Source organism: Musa acuminata, chromosome BXJ1-4 (genome assembly GCF_036884655.1).
Source record: "Musa acuminata AAA Group cultivar baxijiao chromosome BXJ1-4, Cavendish_Baxijiao_AAA, whole genome shotgun sequence".
NCBI classification, from domain to species: domain Eukaryota; kingdom Viridiplantae; phylum Streptophyta; class Magnoliopsida; order Zingiberales; family Musaceae; genus Musa; species Musa acuminata.
Genome location: NC_088330.1, coordinates 10,904,174 through 10,919,894, shown reverse-complemented (window position 1 = coordinate 10,919,894; position 15,721 = coordinate 10,904,174). Strand labels below are relative to the sequence as shown.

The 15,721-nt window shown below is 38.8% G+C and overlaps 2 protein-coding genes across 2 annotated transcripts; one reads left to right on the top strand and one right to left on the bottom strand.

Annotated features, from left to right (window-relative positions):
- Positions 1-4,071: 4,071 nt before the first annotated feature.
- On the bottom strand, positions 4,072-7,993 carry LOC135648536 (serine/arginine-rich SC35-like splicing factor SCL33). The gene is made up of 6 exons (XM_065166297.1): positions 7,860-7,993; positions 6,414-6,571; positions 5,809-5,886; positions 4,997-5,158; positions 4,531-4,689; positions 4,072-4,451 (listed from the first exon to the last, which is right to left on the bottom strand). The coding sequence occupies exons 2-6, from the start codon at positions 6,560-6,562 to the stop codon at positions 4,346-4,348; spliced, it is 654 nt and encodes a 217-aa protein (XP_065022369.1). The 5' UTR covers positions 6,563-6,571; positions 7,860-7,993; the 3' UTR covers positions 4,072-4,345.
- A 685-nt stretch (positions 7,994-8,678) lies between these two features.
- Positions 8,679-14,406, top strand: LOC135648527 (ATP-dependent Clp protease proteolytic subunit 3, chloroplastic-like). Its single transcript, XM_065166289.1, has 5 exons — positions 8,679-9,023; positions 11,026-11,140; positions 11,597-11,772; positions 13,702-13,797; positions 13,882-14,406. The coding sequence occupies exons 1-5, from the start codon at positions 8,715-8,717 to the stop codon at positions 14,173-14,175; spliced, it is 990 nt and encodes a 329-aa protein (XP_065022361.1). The 5' UTR covers positions 8,679-8,714; the 3' UTR covers positions 14,176-14,406.
- The last annotated feature ends 1,315 nt before the right edge of the window (positions 14,407-15,721 follow it).

Here is a 15,721-nt window from a genome sequence, read left to right as displayed (position 1 = left end):
GGCGTCTATCATCCTTCTTACTGAAGTAATGGATACAATTTCATCTCTGATCCACACAGTACTATAAAAACTTGTCATTGGCAGTCACTGTTAACTGATGAGATCTTGAAGCTGCAATGAAACTTAATCCAATCCAACCCAAAGAAAGCTCAATAGCTTATGTGGCTTGTGGGACAGACAGCTCTGCAGCTCTGTCAGGAACTGCTGCAGCAAAAGCAGCTCGATGAGCCTCTCGACTCTTTATTCTGTGTGGTTAGGACACGCACATCAAAGAACTAAACTAGTAAGCAGGTAGCAGGTAGTCCTCAGCCTCTAAAGACTGATTCCAATCGGGTAGGATTGCTTGGTGATCGTCTTTTAGACCTCTTCATGGGACTTGACATGGCTTGCAGGATCTGCATCATGTTTGAATGCACGCATCCGATCGATCGGCCTCACCACTGGCTCAGATGTAAACCTGCAGTCGCTTTGTGACTGAGTGGAGGTCTTCGTCTCGGACAGAAGTCACACACTCAGGGTTGAAGGATTCCTCACAGCGACGCAGTTCTTCATTCTCACCTTCTGACCTTGTCCACTGGGAAACACACCCTCGGTTCACCCACCACCACTAGGTTTGGCATACACTGCCTCCACCGTGACGTCAAGGCTCAGGTGACATGTGGGTTGACATTGATTTGCTTGTGGGGTGAGTAAACGCGTGGAGAGATGAAGCATTTGGACGTCGTCTAATCTTTTCGAGGTGGCCTCGTTTACTGAAGAGGATAAAGGAGGAGAAACTAGTGGTTTTGATTTCCTGCAATTCGTAGCGACTTCATCACTCTTACAATGCGGTCGTCAGTCAATTTGATATTTATTCGAAGTCGAACCTAAAATTCCACAATACTTCTGCATGTCTATCCAAACTCACGTTTAAGATTGGATGTGACAGCAGAGAGAGAGAGAGAGAGAGAGGATTTGTAGCAGGATTGCAGACTGGGTTGAACTGAAGACCAACCTTAATACTATTCAACATCTCAACCCTGCTACCTCTACCCAAACATTGAATCCTTCCATTGGCTGAAAAATCTTCAATCCCGAGCTAGAGTTGGGTCATGTCAAAAGCGAGTTTTGACAAGGTCAATGCAATCTCTTCCACATCTGCTTGATGCAGCAGTAAAACTCAAAGAATCCTTTTGAATTCAGAGTTAAAACTCATAGCACCAAACATTGTGAGTTGTTGATCATGTCATGTATTCAGGAGTGGCATGAAATGTGAGTATGTGGCCATGGATCCTACCACAACATTGCTAAACTATGTGCACGAATCTGCTGCTTAGCTTAATTAAAGCGCAGCAGCATGCATGCAGGCATGCTGTTCTTTTATTAGTCTGCTTCCCTGCCAACCATTGGATAGCGATCCCAGAATGACCTTAAAAGTGGACAGGAACTGAACCATTTTCCAGCTGGTGGCCAAGAAAACATGCAGTGCCTAATTAAATGCATATTTAATGAGACGTGACAAACTCATCTTAAATCTAATAATAACAACAACAATACTCAGAGAAGGCACTCACCATTCCCAATTCTCCCAAGTTCAACCACCCTGAGAAAACTGTGCATGGATTCAGATTAGCATTCGGCGGTCAACCCACTCGCCACCAGTTCATGAACAGCCAGCTTTGAGCTCGGAGTAGAAAAAGGCATGCACTTTAATTAGGTGATCACAAGACAAGCAGGAAGAGGAGTTTTATACTGCAGCTGCCGGAGTGGAGGGGCCGAGCACACCGTCACGTCCAACTGTCGCGTTGGAACTCCTTGCACCCATGTCCGAAGAAAGTACGCAGGTCCTGAGTTAAAACGAGGCCGTACCACCTCTCGTACTCGCCATGCACGCGCGTGTCAGCACGCAGCTGGCGTCCATGTGGTCGAAGGAAGAAGAAGATGAACCGACGACACTAACCTTCTTGGAGCCAACAAATGCGGACTGGACTACCCACGCCGAAAGCTAACCATCGGTTCCTCAGCCATTCGCCTGCAGCCATTAAAAGCAGCAAATAGAATAGGAGAGATTCTCACATTGGTGCGTTCTGTTCAAATGGATAGACACCAGATTTGTTTTTGAATAGGCACTGTGTCAATAAATACATATATATATATACATATATAGAAAGAGAAAGAGAAAGAGAGAGAGAGAGAGAGAGAGAGAGAGAGAGTTGGTGTTGGTTGGTTTGAAGCTGAAAGAGAGGGAAGAATTCGAAGCAGTAGATAGTTGCAGTCAGCGGATCAGCTGATGCTTGCAGTCACTGTATCTGAACAGGTTGTGCGAAGAGGAAGGGTTATTAACTTGAAACCTGGACACTAAATTCAATAAAGCTAATTAAGATCTCCATGATCTTGGTTTAGGTGGGTTTGGTTGGTTTAGGTTGGATAGTTCAAGCTTCAGTGTACAATGGAGATCTGATATATCACCGTGTTGTGTTTGAATTGATATGAGAGGTGAAAAGAATAGTTTCTTGCAGTAATTTCGTGATGAGAGAGAGAGAGTAGTTGTTGGTACAGTTGATAGCTGTGTGCAGACACATGAATGCTTATGATTAATTATCTTGAAGGAATGAGATGGCTACATGTGTCACATGTACTCCCTTCATAGTAAATCATGGATGATCATTTAAGATGGACCCAACCAAAGGCTGGCTGCATTAAGATCAAAAGATACACATAAGATACGAACATAGTTAACACAGTGGTCCAGAGCAACCCTGGATCCCTGTAATCTTTATGTGGTAGCTTCTTGCACCATTTGGGTTAGTTTAGTAGTAGTGGTAGGTTCAATCCTCATTCATGATCTGAGACCTTCATCGTCACCCGGTGTCACAGATAAATGAGATGCAGATGGGGACAGGGGTGGAGTCGGCGATGCAGAGAGTCAACAGCAAGCGGCGGTAAGTCCGTTGACACTGTCGTTGTTGATAAAAGAGGAGATCAGCCAACAGATGGATGGATGGATGACTGAGAGATGGACACCGAGAGCATCCCCCAGCTTGGCAACAGGAGAAGAACAGCTGTTCTCGTTCCTTATTTAATTGCATCATACGTTTATTATACTCTCTATCACTCTCACCGAGTCTCCACACAGACGCACACCATGAAAGACGCAAGAAGACCTCCTTCTTCTTCTGCGTCTCTCTCTCAACTGCCACCAACCGACAGGCCTCATCTTCTCTTTTAATTCAAATAAGTCAAGACGCGTCTTCTCAGAAGCTGCGTCATCCTTGGATCTGTTGACAAGGTTCAAAGAAGAGAGAAAGGAAATAGGAAGTATGGGATTGACGTATGGGATGGAGTGGCAGGTCGCCCGCGCTGTAAAGTCTGCCGTCCACGCCACAAGCATACGGTGAGGGTCAAAGCTGCTACGAGTCGGAGGCGCTTTAACAAGGACGGCGAGATGGATACAAGTCAAAAAGCAAGAGGAAACTTGTGCGACGAGGGACTTTCGGTCTGACCCTTTCCCGTTGCTTTGCAGTCAAATATCAGATTCATACCGTAAGAGATCTATCGATTAAAACCTAAACCTGTGGGTGGTGGATCTCATGAGGCGACTTGGTTGCGTTCTCGGAGAATAATAAATTTGACTTTGATTTTCTAATTAGAAGGGAAAAGTTTTCCTCGGGAGATCTATGTTGAGCCTCAAATCTTCAAATAGGAAACAGTGCAAGTCTCACACATTTCATAGCTTTACCAGTTTAATACACATCTCTGCACCTTCACTACTGCTTCGTTTATGTTTCATCTTTCCTCCGGATGAATAGTACAAGGCAAAACTGACAGCAGGCAGGAACTAATAGGGCAGAAGACGAACTCGGTGTTTTGTTTGAACGCAAGAATTAATGATCCTTTGAATTGTCGCACACCGACCGATTTCAAATCCAGCATTGGTTAAAAAGATGATAATTCTCAAATGTTGGGTGCTAAGTCGAAGTCAAATGCCGAGTTATGACCAGAAAAAGGTCAGACCGGCTTAAAGACATGGGAAAGAAACTGGAGTGAGTCAAAAACATATATTAACGCAAAATTGTGTGCAAGACAAGAATGTGAAACAGGAAAAGCAAAACACTTGTAAATTCAATCTAATTGGAGGGATGCATCAAATGATCGTATTTCAAACCCACACTACCAACGATTGTAGCGAGTCCACTAAACTTCAATCAGGTCCGCAACATTCAGCTAAGGAAACAATCCAAGTGCTGTTCGCCACAGCAGGTGTCCATCTACCAGTTGTAACACTAAACTATGCTGCCAGTAACACCGCACATACTACTCGATCTGCTTTACTAGCTCCAAAAGAGACCTTTCTCTGGGCGATGGCTTACTCCGGTAAATCTCCAGGACTCCTACTTCGTGATCTGCTGCCTGGAGGTGAGCGGGAATATGACCTCTCCCGGTTTGGCTTTCCATTGCGGGGTGAAACAGACCTATTGACAGGAAATCACAACTTCAAAGATAACAAGATCTGGAAGACTCGATCCTAACCACCATAAATGATAATGTTACCTTGAGTGATGCCTGTGATTTGGCGAAGGAGAATCATAACTATGGCTCTGAGAGCGGGATCTACCACGTGCTGGACGAGAACATTGCGGTGAGCGAGATCGGGAGCGGGAATAGCGAGGAGACCGCGGGTGTCGAGGTGATCTTCGATGATCACGACCCCTACCAAATAACAAAAAATATTATAATCAGCACTTCAACTGAGTCATTTTGGACAATGTGGATGCCTAATCACACAGCACAGCTTGCCAATTAAACACAAGCAAGCAAGACTAGAAATGATGCAAAGAACATGCGGCGAAGGGATTTAACCTACTGTATAATATTAATAAATTCCAAAAAGTATCAGCACTCAAAACTGGGGAATCGGACGTTAGCACTTCAGAAATCAACCAAAAATGGACTGGATAATTAATCCACCAAAATTTTCAAGTAAAACTTTGAAGGCTGAGATTTAGACTCAACATACCTTCTTTGTCTTGCCCTCATCTCCAAAGGCTTTTTTCTGTTCTCCTCTGCAAATACGACGGTTAATTCTCTGCCAAGAAGAACTTGCCTGTCCATGTGATACTTAGCGTCAGCTGCATCAGCCGGATCGACAAATTGGACAAACCCAAACCCTCGTGGCTCTCTGAGAAAACCCACACAGTATTAATAAAATTCTGATGCAGTGATCATATTGTAGGGCAACTGCAATTATGATGACAATCATTAACAATAATTTCTACATCATCACATGCCTGAAAAATATCAAAGGCTCATAAATAAAGAAAATATCTTGGATGCCCAAAAGGCTCCATGCAAATGTTGAAGTTTCAAATAATTCAAGTTAAAGCACGCACTCAGCTGCTGACCTTTCACGTTTATAGATGACTTCAAATCCTTCCAAGACTTGACATCTTCAAAAAGTTAACCTGAAACCCACTTCCTTCCCTCACTAGCCACTATCTTCATTTATTTACATTCTCTTCAACATAACTCTCAAGATTTGACTTGTGTCTTCAGACTCTTAATTCACTGTTGAGCTCAACAGCCTTAATAAAAAATCAACATATAATTAAGAAGGGCATAGAGCACAAAGAATAAAGGTCACCAGAAAAAAACTTGTGAGCCAATGGTTTATTACATAGGTTGTTGTTATACATGGCTACAGTCATCAAATGTTTACAAAGTTGCTTGATAAAATGGTCAGCAAAAATTCAAATTGCATCAGGATTAGGCTGTTCATCCTCAGATGGTCATCATTTATAATAAACAGAAGACTCAAAAGGTCCCACTTACCCAGTGTAATAATCACGCGGCAGATAAATATCCTTCAGTGGACCAAATTGCCCAAACTGCCTACGGAGGTCCTCAGGTCTGCAAATCATGAAGCACCATTTATTAGACAATACATATCGATCCAATAAAAAACGGTCAAATTCCAATAGTTACAACAATAGAAGGAAAGAATTCACAAGCACAATATTCTGACTTTTGCTGATTTTATTAAGCACCCAAACATCATCAATTTTTTTCCCCGAATTTACCAGCTCAACTATTTGGAACACCAGAAAAGAAAAAAATTTACATGCACACCTTTAACAGACTACTCTGAATCATCAAAAGTCCCAATTTCAAGATGGTAACAACCAAAAATGGAAGATCTAAAAAAAAGAGCCAAATGATAAGACCTCAAGCTAACGCTTTGAAACGATCCTTAATAAAAATGTTTATTAATGCAAAATGCAAACAGAAAATTTTCATCACATAATTGCTTTCAGATAGACAGAAACAAACCTGAATATAATTGCTAATATATATCAAAAATAAAAAATACCAGAAAGTAGTGTCATTTGCAGCATGGACCTTTCTTAGCATCAAGTAATCAATTGTGAACAACAAACCTGCAGTCACGGCGAAGATTCCTAACTAGAAGACTGGTTGGGAGATCTCTACCACGCCCACCATAGTGACCTCTAGGGCTCGGACTACGTCCTCTTCTCTCATAACCCCTTGGTGGTGACGGACTGCAACTGTAGCTTCTGCCTCTCATCCTATTCAACTGAATCCAGTATACAAATAGTTCATGAGAAATAATTTAAGAATAAGGCCTAAAAATTGTTGTGCAAATTGATAATTTTGAGAACTTGCTAAATGAAGACAACAGGGAATCAAGAGATGACCCCTGAAACAAACATATTATATGCATAGGGAAAAAGCTTAACAAATCTGGCTGTAGGTTATCATAAACAAACACAACTAAGTAATAATATTTTAGTCAAATGAATTTTGCTTAAAAAAATGCTAATTTAAGAATTCCTTTTCATCTAAACAAATCTGCTGATTGCTTAAGCAAATCATAGAGTTAAAGTGATGTCTGAACATAATCAGTAATATCAATGAACCATAACCCACTAGCAGTGGTTATATAAATAAAGATATAAGCTATTGCAGTTGCCGAACATCCTGCAAAAGTCAATCTGCTACAGAAAAGTGACAAAATACTGACTACAGCGAGGAACCAAATCATGGGCCGAAAAGGCCCAACCAAACCCATTGCGGTGTAGGCCACATCTATTCATGCCATCTATGGATCTTAATTCTCTGCCATGTAACAAGTAGAAGATGCACCTCGCTAGTTTGTTTTTGACCCAAGAACACATTTTGATATCAAGTACGGTAGCCATGTAATTTGTTAGTCGCTCATTATCATGTTATAGAAACAATCTGCCAGATGCCAAAGAAAACTAAAAAAAGGGGGACAAAAGTGAAAGGAAGGAAAATGTCATTGATCATACTGAACGCTATATAAAAGATAACTCACTATATAAAATCAATTTAAACAAAATAGTTCTTCGAGAGAACATTCAGCATGTCAATGTGCAAGCAAATAGAAATTTAAATGTCATAAACAACCAAAATCATAGTTAGGTTAAATTTCTTCCCCTGTTACTTAACTATGCTAACATGGAAACACAAAACCCGTCTAGTACATGCCTAGAAGATTCCTAAAACAGCACGACGAAATCCGGATTTTGCTCCCAAGTAGTTGTACTATATGCTAATGCACGTTAAAGAACACATATGTAATTAACAGATACTCTTCGTGGACTTGGCTAAATCAAAAACATGAAATATTTCTAGGTTAAGAATCTAGGGCTCCAAACGCCCTACGTGATTGAACATGGGTAACTACAAACTGCATCCAACATCAAAAAGTCTGCACGATCTCCCGTTCAAACGATCCAAATATTTCAAAAACCACGCATGTGTATCTAAAACCATAAATCAAGCAGCTCTAAAACCAATAACCAATTAAGAAGGGCTGAAACAAGGGGATCCGAGCATACCGGAACGAAACAAAAGAATCAGAGAACCAGAGGTGGAAGAAGACGATAGACGATCGACACCAAGAAGAACCCTAGCGACGGCGGCGCGTCTTCGATGGGCGCCTCACCCCTTTTCGATATTATTTATAGTGTGCACTTGGTTCCTTCTCCAGAAGATTCCTTCGTTCGTGCGGAGTCCTTAGCTCGTGTGGAGTCCTTAGCTCGTGCGGAGTCATTAATAATATATTTATTTTTTTGAACAAAATAAAATTGTTAAGGAATAAATAAATCGTGATTTTGCAAAAAAAAAAAGAGTCTGCTATTCATAATTTTGAGTATTTTACTTCAAAAAAATCACTTAAAAAATTATTTTATCTTTTTTTTCTCACCATACCCATTATTATATTAGACATCCTACTATCGTCCACAACCCTCAAGCGAAGACTCATCGTAGCTCATAACCTCCTTTTAGTATACGAGGTCATCCTCTTTGTTTATAATAGAGCTAGTCGTCCCTCTTCACTATAATCCTCGCGCGAAGGTTAATCGTCGAAAGTAACGATAGAAACTATGGACGACAAGCTAGGTAAAGGGGAGACGGAGGACGCAACCGACATAGATGCAAATTGAATATAAAAAAATAATTATTTAGGAAAATTTAGAGCGTGACGTCGGAAATTCCAAAAAGAAAAAGTTTTTTTCCCAAGTATTCGTCCTAAATAAAATTGTTACCTAATTTTGCGATGGAACCAAATTATGGGCCGAAACGGCCCAACCCAACCCAGTAACGGTGTAGGCCACATCTATTTGTGTGCCTTCGGATTGGTTCCCTTTGCTGCTTCGTTGGCTCGCATAGAAGGGAGAAAGGGAGCAAAGATGGAGACCATCGTGGCCGTCTCGTCTTCTGCTTCGCCTTCCGACAAGCTCATATCCTCCGCCTCCTCTCTATTCCCGCATGGGTTTCTCTTCCCCTCCTCGTCTCCCCGCCGGCTCGCGGTGGCCCCGCCGAGGAGGCAAACTCGCCCCCCCCTTCGAGCCGCCGCCGCTTTGGGCCGCCGGCGGACCCTGTCGGAGGGGTGGGATCTCTCGGGTTCGGTACCGGGGGCTTTTCGGATGCCGCGTTTCGAGGAGATGGATACCACCAACACGCTCCTCCGGCAGCGCATCGTCTTCCTGGGCTCCCAGGTTCTCCGTTTCTCTCTTATTTCACCTGATTCTGTAATATCTTTCTTCTAAGTAGCTCGTTAAGCGCAGTTGAAGTCCCTTTTTTTTTTGTATTATTTGAACAATCAGAGAGAAAATTGACTTCTTTTTCTGTTATTGTGCATATTTCGTTTCGTATGGCAAGTTTTGTGAGCAATTCTGTTCGTTACTCTCTACCCTAGTCTTTTAGCTTGTGTAATTTGGTAGTGATTATGGCTAAATTTCCAGCTCAGTGTTCTGCTTTCTCACTTTTATCATTTGGATTTATTCGTATTGTGCGAAATACTTTGGAAGATTAAGCATGTTGGTGTTGGCTTGAGAAACGGGACAGGAGATCGATACATGTACACCTAAATAATGGAGAAAGCGTTCGAAAAAAAGGCAAATTGTGAATGTGTGAGTGCGAATATGAGCAAGAGCAATTGGGTCACTGATCTAGTAGGACGAATTACTCTATTGTTGCATGCAGATAGATACTAGGGCTGGTATGAATTTGGTTCATTTGGATAGCTTTTTTTGAATGGAGGAAATCGTGAAGTGGAATTCCCTGTTTGAGTTTAACCACACAGAAATAATGTTTGCACCTTTGCATTTAGACTATATGAGAATTGATCGAATAAGTTTATGCCACCTTCTTGTAAGCAAATGATGAAACATATCTAGAGAAGGCAGAGAAACTGTCGAAACATGACCCTCATGGACTGCATGGGTGACAGTTAAATAAAAGCAAAGTAATGTGCAAAAAATTTATCCTGACACACGAGAACCACTTCATCAGAATTAATTAGATGTAGCACATAATTAACTAGGACATGAATAAATTTTGATGTCTCAATGAAAAAGATCCTTGCCTAAAAGGATACAGACATTTTCTTGAACAGGAACTGTTGAAAGTGAAAAAGACTGGAATGAAGTGGCTAAAGTGTTAATCTCTTCCTAATGACAAAGCTCATTCTTTCAATCACAAAAGGATCAATCAACCACGTTTCTATATTCTTCAACTGAGATCATATTCCAAAATAACTTTTAGACAGGAAAAGCAACATTGTGCATTTAAAAATAAGGAGTGTGTGTAGGTTGGATCATAAGGAGAAGAACTCATAAGAGTGTAAGAGGAAAGAGGGAGAGCAAGGGAAGGTTAGCTTAGCAGGTCAAGTGCTCAGCAGACTCAGCCAATCATTAGTATTAATGCTTAAGAGTGGGATTGTCTTATTGCCTTTTAATGATAAAGTTTCAGTAGACAAGTATGGCGAGTTGTCTAGAGGACATTAAGTTAGGAATTTATTTTGAAAATGTTGTTGTGTCCATTTCTCATTCATGTTGGATACATTTGGACACAGTGGATACATTAAAACATACTGAGGCACGTATCACCTAGGCTTATGTTAACTTATTATATGTACATGACAATTTGATGTGAGTAGTCACTGGTCTCCTTTTAGTTTCACACATCGGTTTTAAGTTTTTTTTTCTTCTGATTGTTTTATTTATATGGATAAAAGTCAAGCTTCTTATAAGTTACATATACAATGATCATAGATTATCTCTGTACGGAATATCTTTTGATTTTGTAAAATTATAAGAAATATATTGAACACATTGATTACAGTGTCTATGTTGTCATATTCATAATGTATAGTTTATGTATCCATGCTTTATAGTCTATAACAAGATGATATTTTGGAAAGCAATGATTGAATTATCATTTTTAAACTGGTACACATGGATAGGGCTTATTTTTAAGTCAATTTTCAGCTTCTGTCAAATTAATAAACATGCTATTACTGCATAGAGTATGAAATATAGATTCAGTATTTCTTTTAGCTTTTCAGAAGATGTAGGATGAGAACACTGGTTTAATTATGATGTAGTTTGTGAGTTTTGAATATTATATTCCATCTGCAATTATGAGATATCAGAATGATTATGACCTGTTTCTTATTAATTTCACATTTTCTTGATCATTTTTTTGTGCAATCATTAGGTGGATACCATGACTGCTGATTTGATTATCAGCCAGCTCTTACTTCTGGATGCAGAAGACCAAAAAAAGGAGATTAAATTGTTCATAAATTCACCCGGGGGTTCTGTGACAGCTGGTATCTATGTTTGAAATATGCATTTCATTCATTTTGGTTATTGTCAACTGGACCGGATAATTTTTCTATCGACTTGCGATATTAGCATAAAATTTTTTGAGTTATTTGTGGTGTTGCATACAAGCGGACAACTTTTTTAATCACTTGGATTATTAAATTTTATCTCTGAAAGAAATCTTGGATGATTGATGGCCTCTTGGGATTGACAAGTATCTTATATCCTAAATATCTATTACGCGGAACCACTTATTAGCTCATTAAATTGTGTTTTTTATTGCTATCCTGATTCTGGTTAGAGGCATGACATGGAAGAACCGCAACAAATCGATGAAATATGCATCTTCTCTGTTTTAATAACTTTTCTGTTTGTTACTTTCCGATTGGAAGTGTGGATTTTACTAAGAACACTCTGGGATCTCATTCTTTTATAGAAAACTAATTGGTAATCATTTGCAGGAATGGGAATATATGATGCTATGAAATTGTGCAAGGCTGATGTTTCCACCATTTGCTTGGGTCTTGCGGCATCTATGGGAGCATTTCTGCTAGCGGCTGGAACAAAAGGAAAAAGATTTTGCATGCCAAATGCTAGAGTCATGATCCATCAACCGCTAGGAACAGCTGGAGGCAAAGTGAGAAATTACTCTTTCTTTTTAATTTGAAATGTTTTTTTTGAAAGAAAATTTAAGAGAATTTTTGGCTTGATTTGTGCCCTGATCTTCTTATATTGACACTGCTCAAGATTAATTATCCATATTTCGTAGGTTGAATATATATTAATTATAGATAAAACTGTAAATTATAAATAGAAATTTGAATTTTCTTAATTCAACTGAGGATTTTGCTTTGTGTATAGCTTAATAGAGGGAAAAGATCTATGTAGAGTAGCCCAAATAGTTGGGACATTATGGTTTGTTCTTTTGTATGTGTAGATTGCATATTATATACAATTTTAGTACACAAAAATACATGCTGGCCCTACTTTAAAGTTTTGTTGTTCTCATAAATGCTAGTGCTTTCCTCTACAGCAGCCTAGTATCTTGGTGTTTTGCTTCATTATACCTCCTTTCATTGTGTTAAATGTTGATAGTGCTTTCACGTACATGTTGATGCTTTAAATGCCACTCACTGTGGCACAAACATAGAGATATATGGTTACAAGTACAGGAAGTAGTCTGAATGAGTATATCTTTTAGGGACCTGTCTGCACAGTAAAACTGTGTCCCCTTCAGAAATTTGCTTAAAGAAGGGACAAAAAGTAGTATGTCTTCAGCAGCTGGATGAAACCCAGAGTGAATTATGCAGAGACAGTGATCTCATTATGAAATGTGATATTAGAGATTATCAGTGTGGAAACAGTATTATGGATTATATGGAAATTTGAAAGATCCTAAATCTAAAGGATCTCAGTTTATAAATTGGTTATGAATAATTTATTACAAAGTAGGCAAGAATTATCTTAGGTGTAGCGTTGGTTGTTGGCAATATTTTTCTGCAGAACATAAAGAAATTTAAGAGTACAAAAGGTTTAGTATACTAATGTGCATTCAAGGATGTATGAACTGTGATATACAAGAGCTACACATCACTGACCTATAAATTATGTTAAGTTTTGACTTGGAACGTTTTGATGTTTGTATATTCCTATGTAATTTAATCATAAAGTAGTTCAGGGGGTTTATATCCTTTTAAACATGTAAATCAGTTTAATGCTCTTGCAACTAGAACTCGATAGTATTTAGTTTCTGAAAACTAAAATTACATTGAAATGGCATGCTGCTGAGTCTCATCCCATTATCATTGCATAACTCCTTATAGTAGAAACATGATTTTTCTTTCCATGACCCGAGTGAAGAGGACTCCCAGTATCTTTTTATAAAGTTCAGCTATAATTGGTCATCTTAGGGATTGATTCTCTCTACTTGAATCATAATATAGTTTATTCCACTGGACTGCAAGTTATGTTGTGCCACTAAGATGAAACAAGAATCTCATGCTTTCCTCTTTCTCTAAACTACCCTCTTGAGAAATTGATGTGTCAATACTTCTTCCAGTTTTCTCTAAACTACCCTCTTGAGAAATTGATCTGATTAATACTAGCAGGATTTCTATTGGAACGCCAGGTTTCACTATAACTTTGGAAAATCCATTCAGTTGAATATAAGTTTAATTTCCTGATTTCAGTTCTGTATCGGCCTCATTGTGGTCCAGAATCACAAGCAATCCAAATTCATGATCACATATTGTCCACTATCTACCTTGGGAAGAAACTGAAGAAATATGCACTCATGTTCTTTATTGACATTAATAAGCCTCATCATAGGGTGATCAGCATCCAGAATCACAAGCAATCCAAATTCAATTATCAAATCTCTTCCACTATCCACCCTGGGAAGAAATGAATCATACACTCAATGCTCTTTATTGACATTAGTAAGCTTCATATGGTGTTTTGGTGAACTTAGTTTTCCTTTAGTAGTTTACCATCTAAAGGTAAACCTTTTTCACATTAAGTACAAAGGTCTTCTCAATTGTTTCTTTTTCTCTTTCCTCTATGCTAGGCAACCGAGATGGGGTTGCAGATTAAAGAGATGGTGTACCATAAAATAAAGATGAACAAGATATTATCGAGAATTACTGGAAAACCTGAACAGCAGGTGAGCAACCAGGATAAGAAGCATTGATTTGTAAAGCTTTTACTGTATTCTCGTTGCAGAGCTGAATTATCCTGATGCTTGCAGATTGAACTTGATACTGACCGTGACAACTTCATGAATCCCTGGGAAGCGAAGGAATATGGATTGGTAGACGCCGTCATAGATGATGGAAAACCGGGCCTAGTTGCACCAATTGCGGAGGCTACACCTCCACCAAAAACCCGTGTGTGGGACTTGTGGAAAGTTGATGGTAGTAGAAAAGCCAGGCAGAACCTACCTTCAGAGGAGAAACTCTCACAAAATGGGTATAAAGTCGACAGCAATGGTGATGAGGATAGAGGCAAAGAACAACCTAAGGAGGAACCAACAACCGTATGAAGCAAATTAAGAGAGCTCCACTGACTTGTCGGCCTATGAAGAAATCACGGAGATCACCGAAGTTCTAGGGCTTGGGTACTTGCAAGTGAAGGTGGCATCCTTTTTCAAACTTCTAGTTAGTAGATTGTTGTGACATCACTGTGCTGCTTTTGTCAAGTTCATACTAAGACAGCAAGAGTTGTTTTGGCTGTCATGACTTGATTCCTCACTAATAGTTCTCTTCCTTCACCAGTTTGGTTATGCTTTTAATCATTGCATCTATAGCTCAAGAAATTTTCTGTTGGAATTGATAAATATTTTTAGATTTTTGGAATCAATAATACAAGGGCTCTTGTTGAAGGAAAAGAAATAATCTTAAAAATTAAGACTTAATTTTTTATAAATATTTTATATATTTTTAAGTTTTGATAGGAAGAAAATTATTAGAAATATTTTATATGTTCTACAATATTTCTATAATGTGAGAAAACAAACATGAATTTTTGGAGTCTACATAAGAGGTGTATTAAAGTTTGAATGAGTTATAAATTGATTTCATATGATGACGAATTTAAATTTTTTTATAAATATAAGTAAGGTATGTCGAATCACTCACCTTTACAATCTTACCTTAATTAATGTACACAAATCATTATTCTTGTAAACAGAAATTATATGTTCAAGAGTTATCCTCATATGACTCCAAGCCTTCGGCAAAGCAGGTGATGCCAATCAATTTGGGCATGCAATCATAAGCTTAGACATATACTAACATCAACAATTTCCAATGGTCATACCATATTAATGAATTATTTCGTTCATTAAAATACATATATTTTTTGTATCGCTAAACACTCGGATGACAACAGAGACTGTGGATGTAATATCCAACTGTGATATTAAAGAGTTCATGTAACCTTTTTTTTTTCTGAATATTACCACTTGTGAAGATAATAATAATAATCCCTCGTTCATCTTTTTTTTGTCTGAAAACTACTTTATATTACTTTAATAAAAGTTTGCAAAAAGATTTGCTGATTGCAAAACTCACATACACAATGAAAAAATCACATAAAAATCACGTGTATTGGTAAGTTTTAGAGGACAACAGAAGTATCAACCAAATATTATGTCACCTCTCTCTCAGACCCAACTCAGTTGATGAAGTATAGTTTTCTAGACCATGAAACACTGCCGAGAAATTTTGGTCCCATCTCACCAACCTCAATAAATCATATTTTTAATGCTGCCGATTGTATTATAGAAGACATTTATCTTCACAGAGTCCATTCCAGATTCTATCATTGTTGTCCAAGGACAAGAGATGAAAGCAACAAGCAATTCCGGAACATCCTCTACTTCAAGATAAGCATGCAAGTGGAGGGCATAACTTCATCTGCTTGTCTTGTAGATTCCATCTGTATTTATCGGAACATTAAAACAATAGATCGAGGCTGCCATGATTATCCAATTAAAATACAAATGGTGGACCCTTTCACAGTCGAAGCTTTAATAGAAGACAAAGGACACTGAAGATGATCTCAACTATGGAGGCTCCACATCGTTG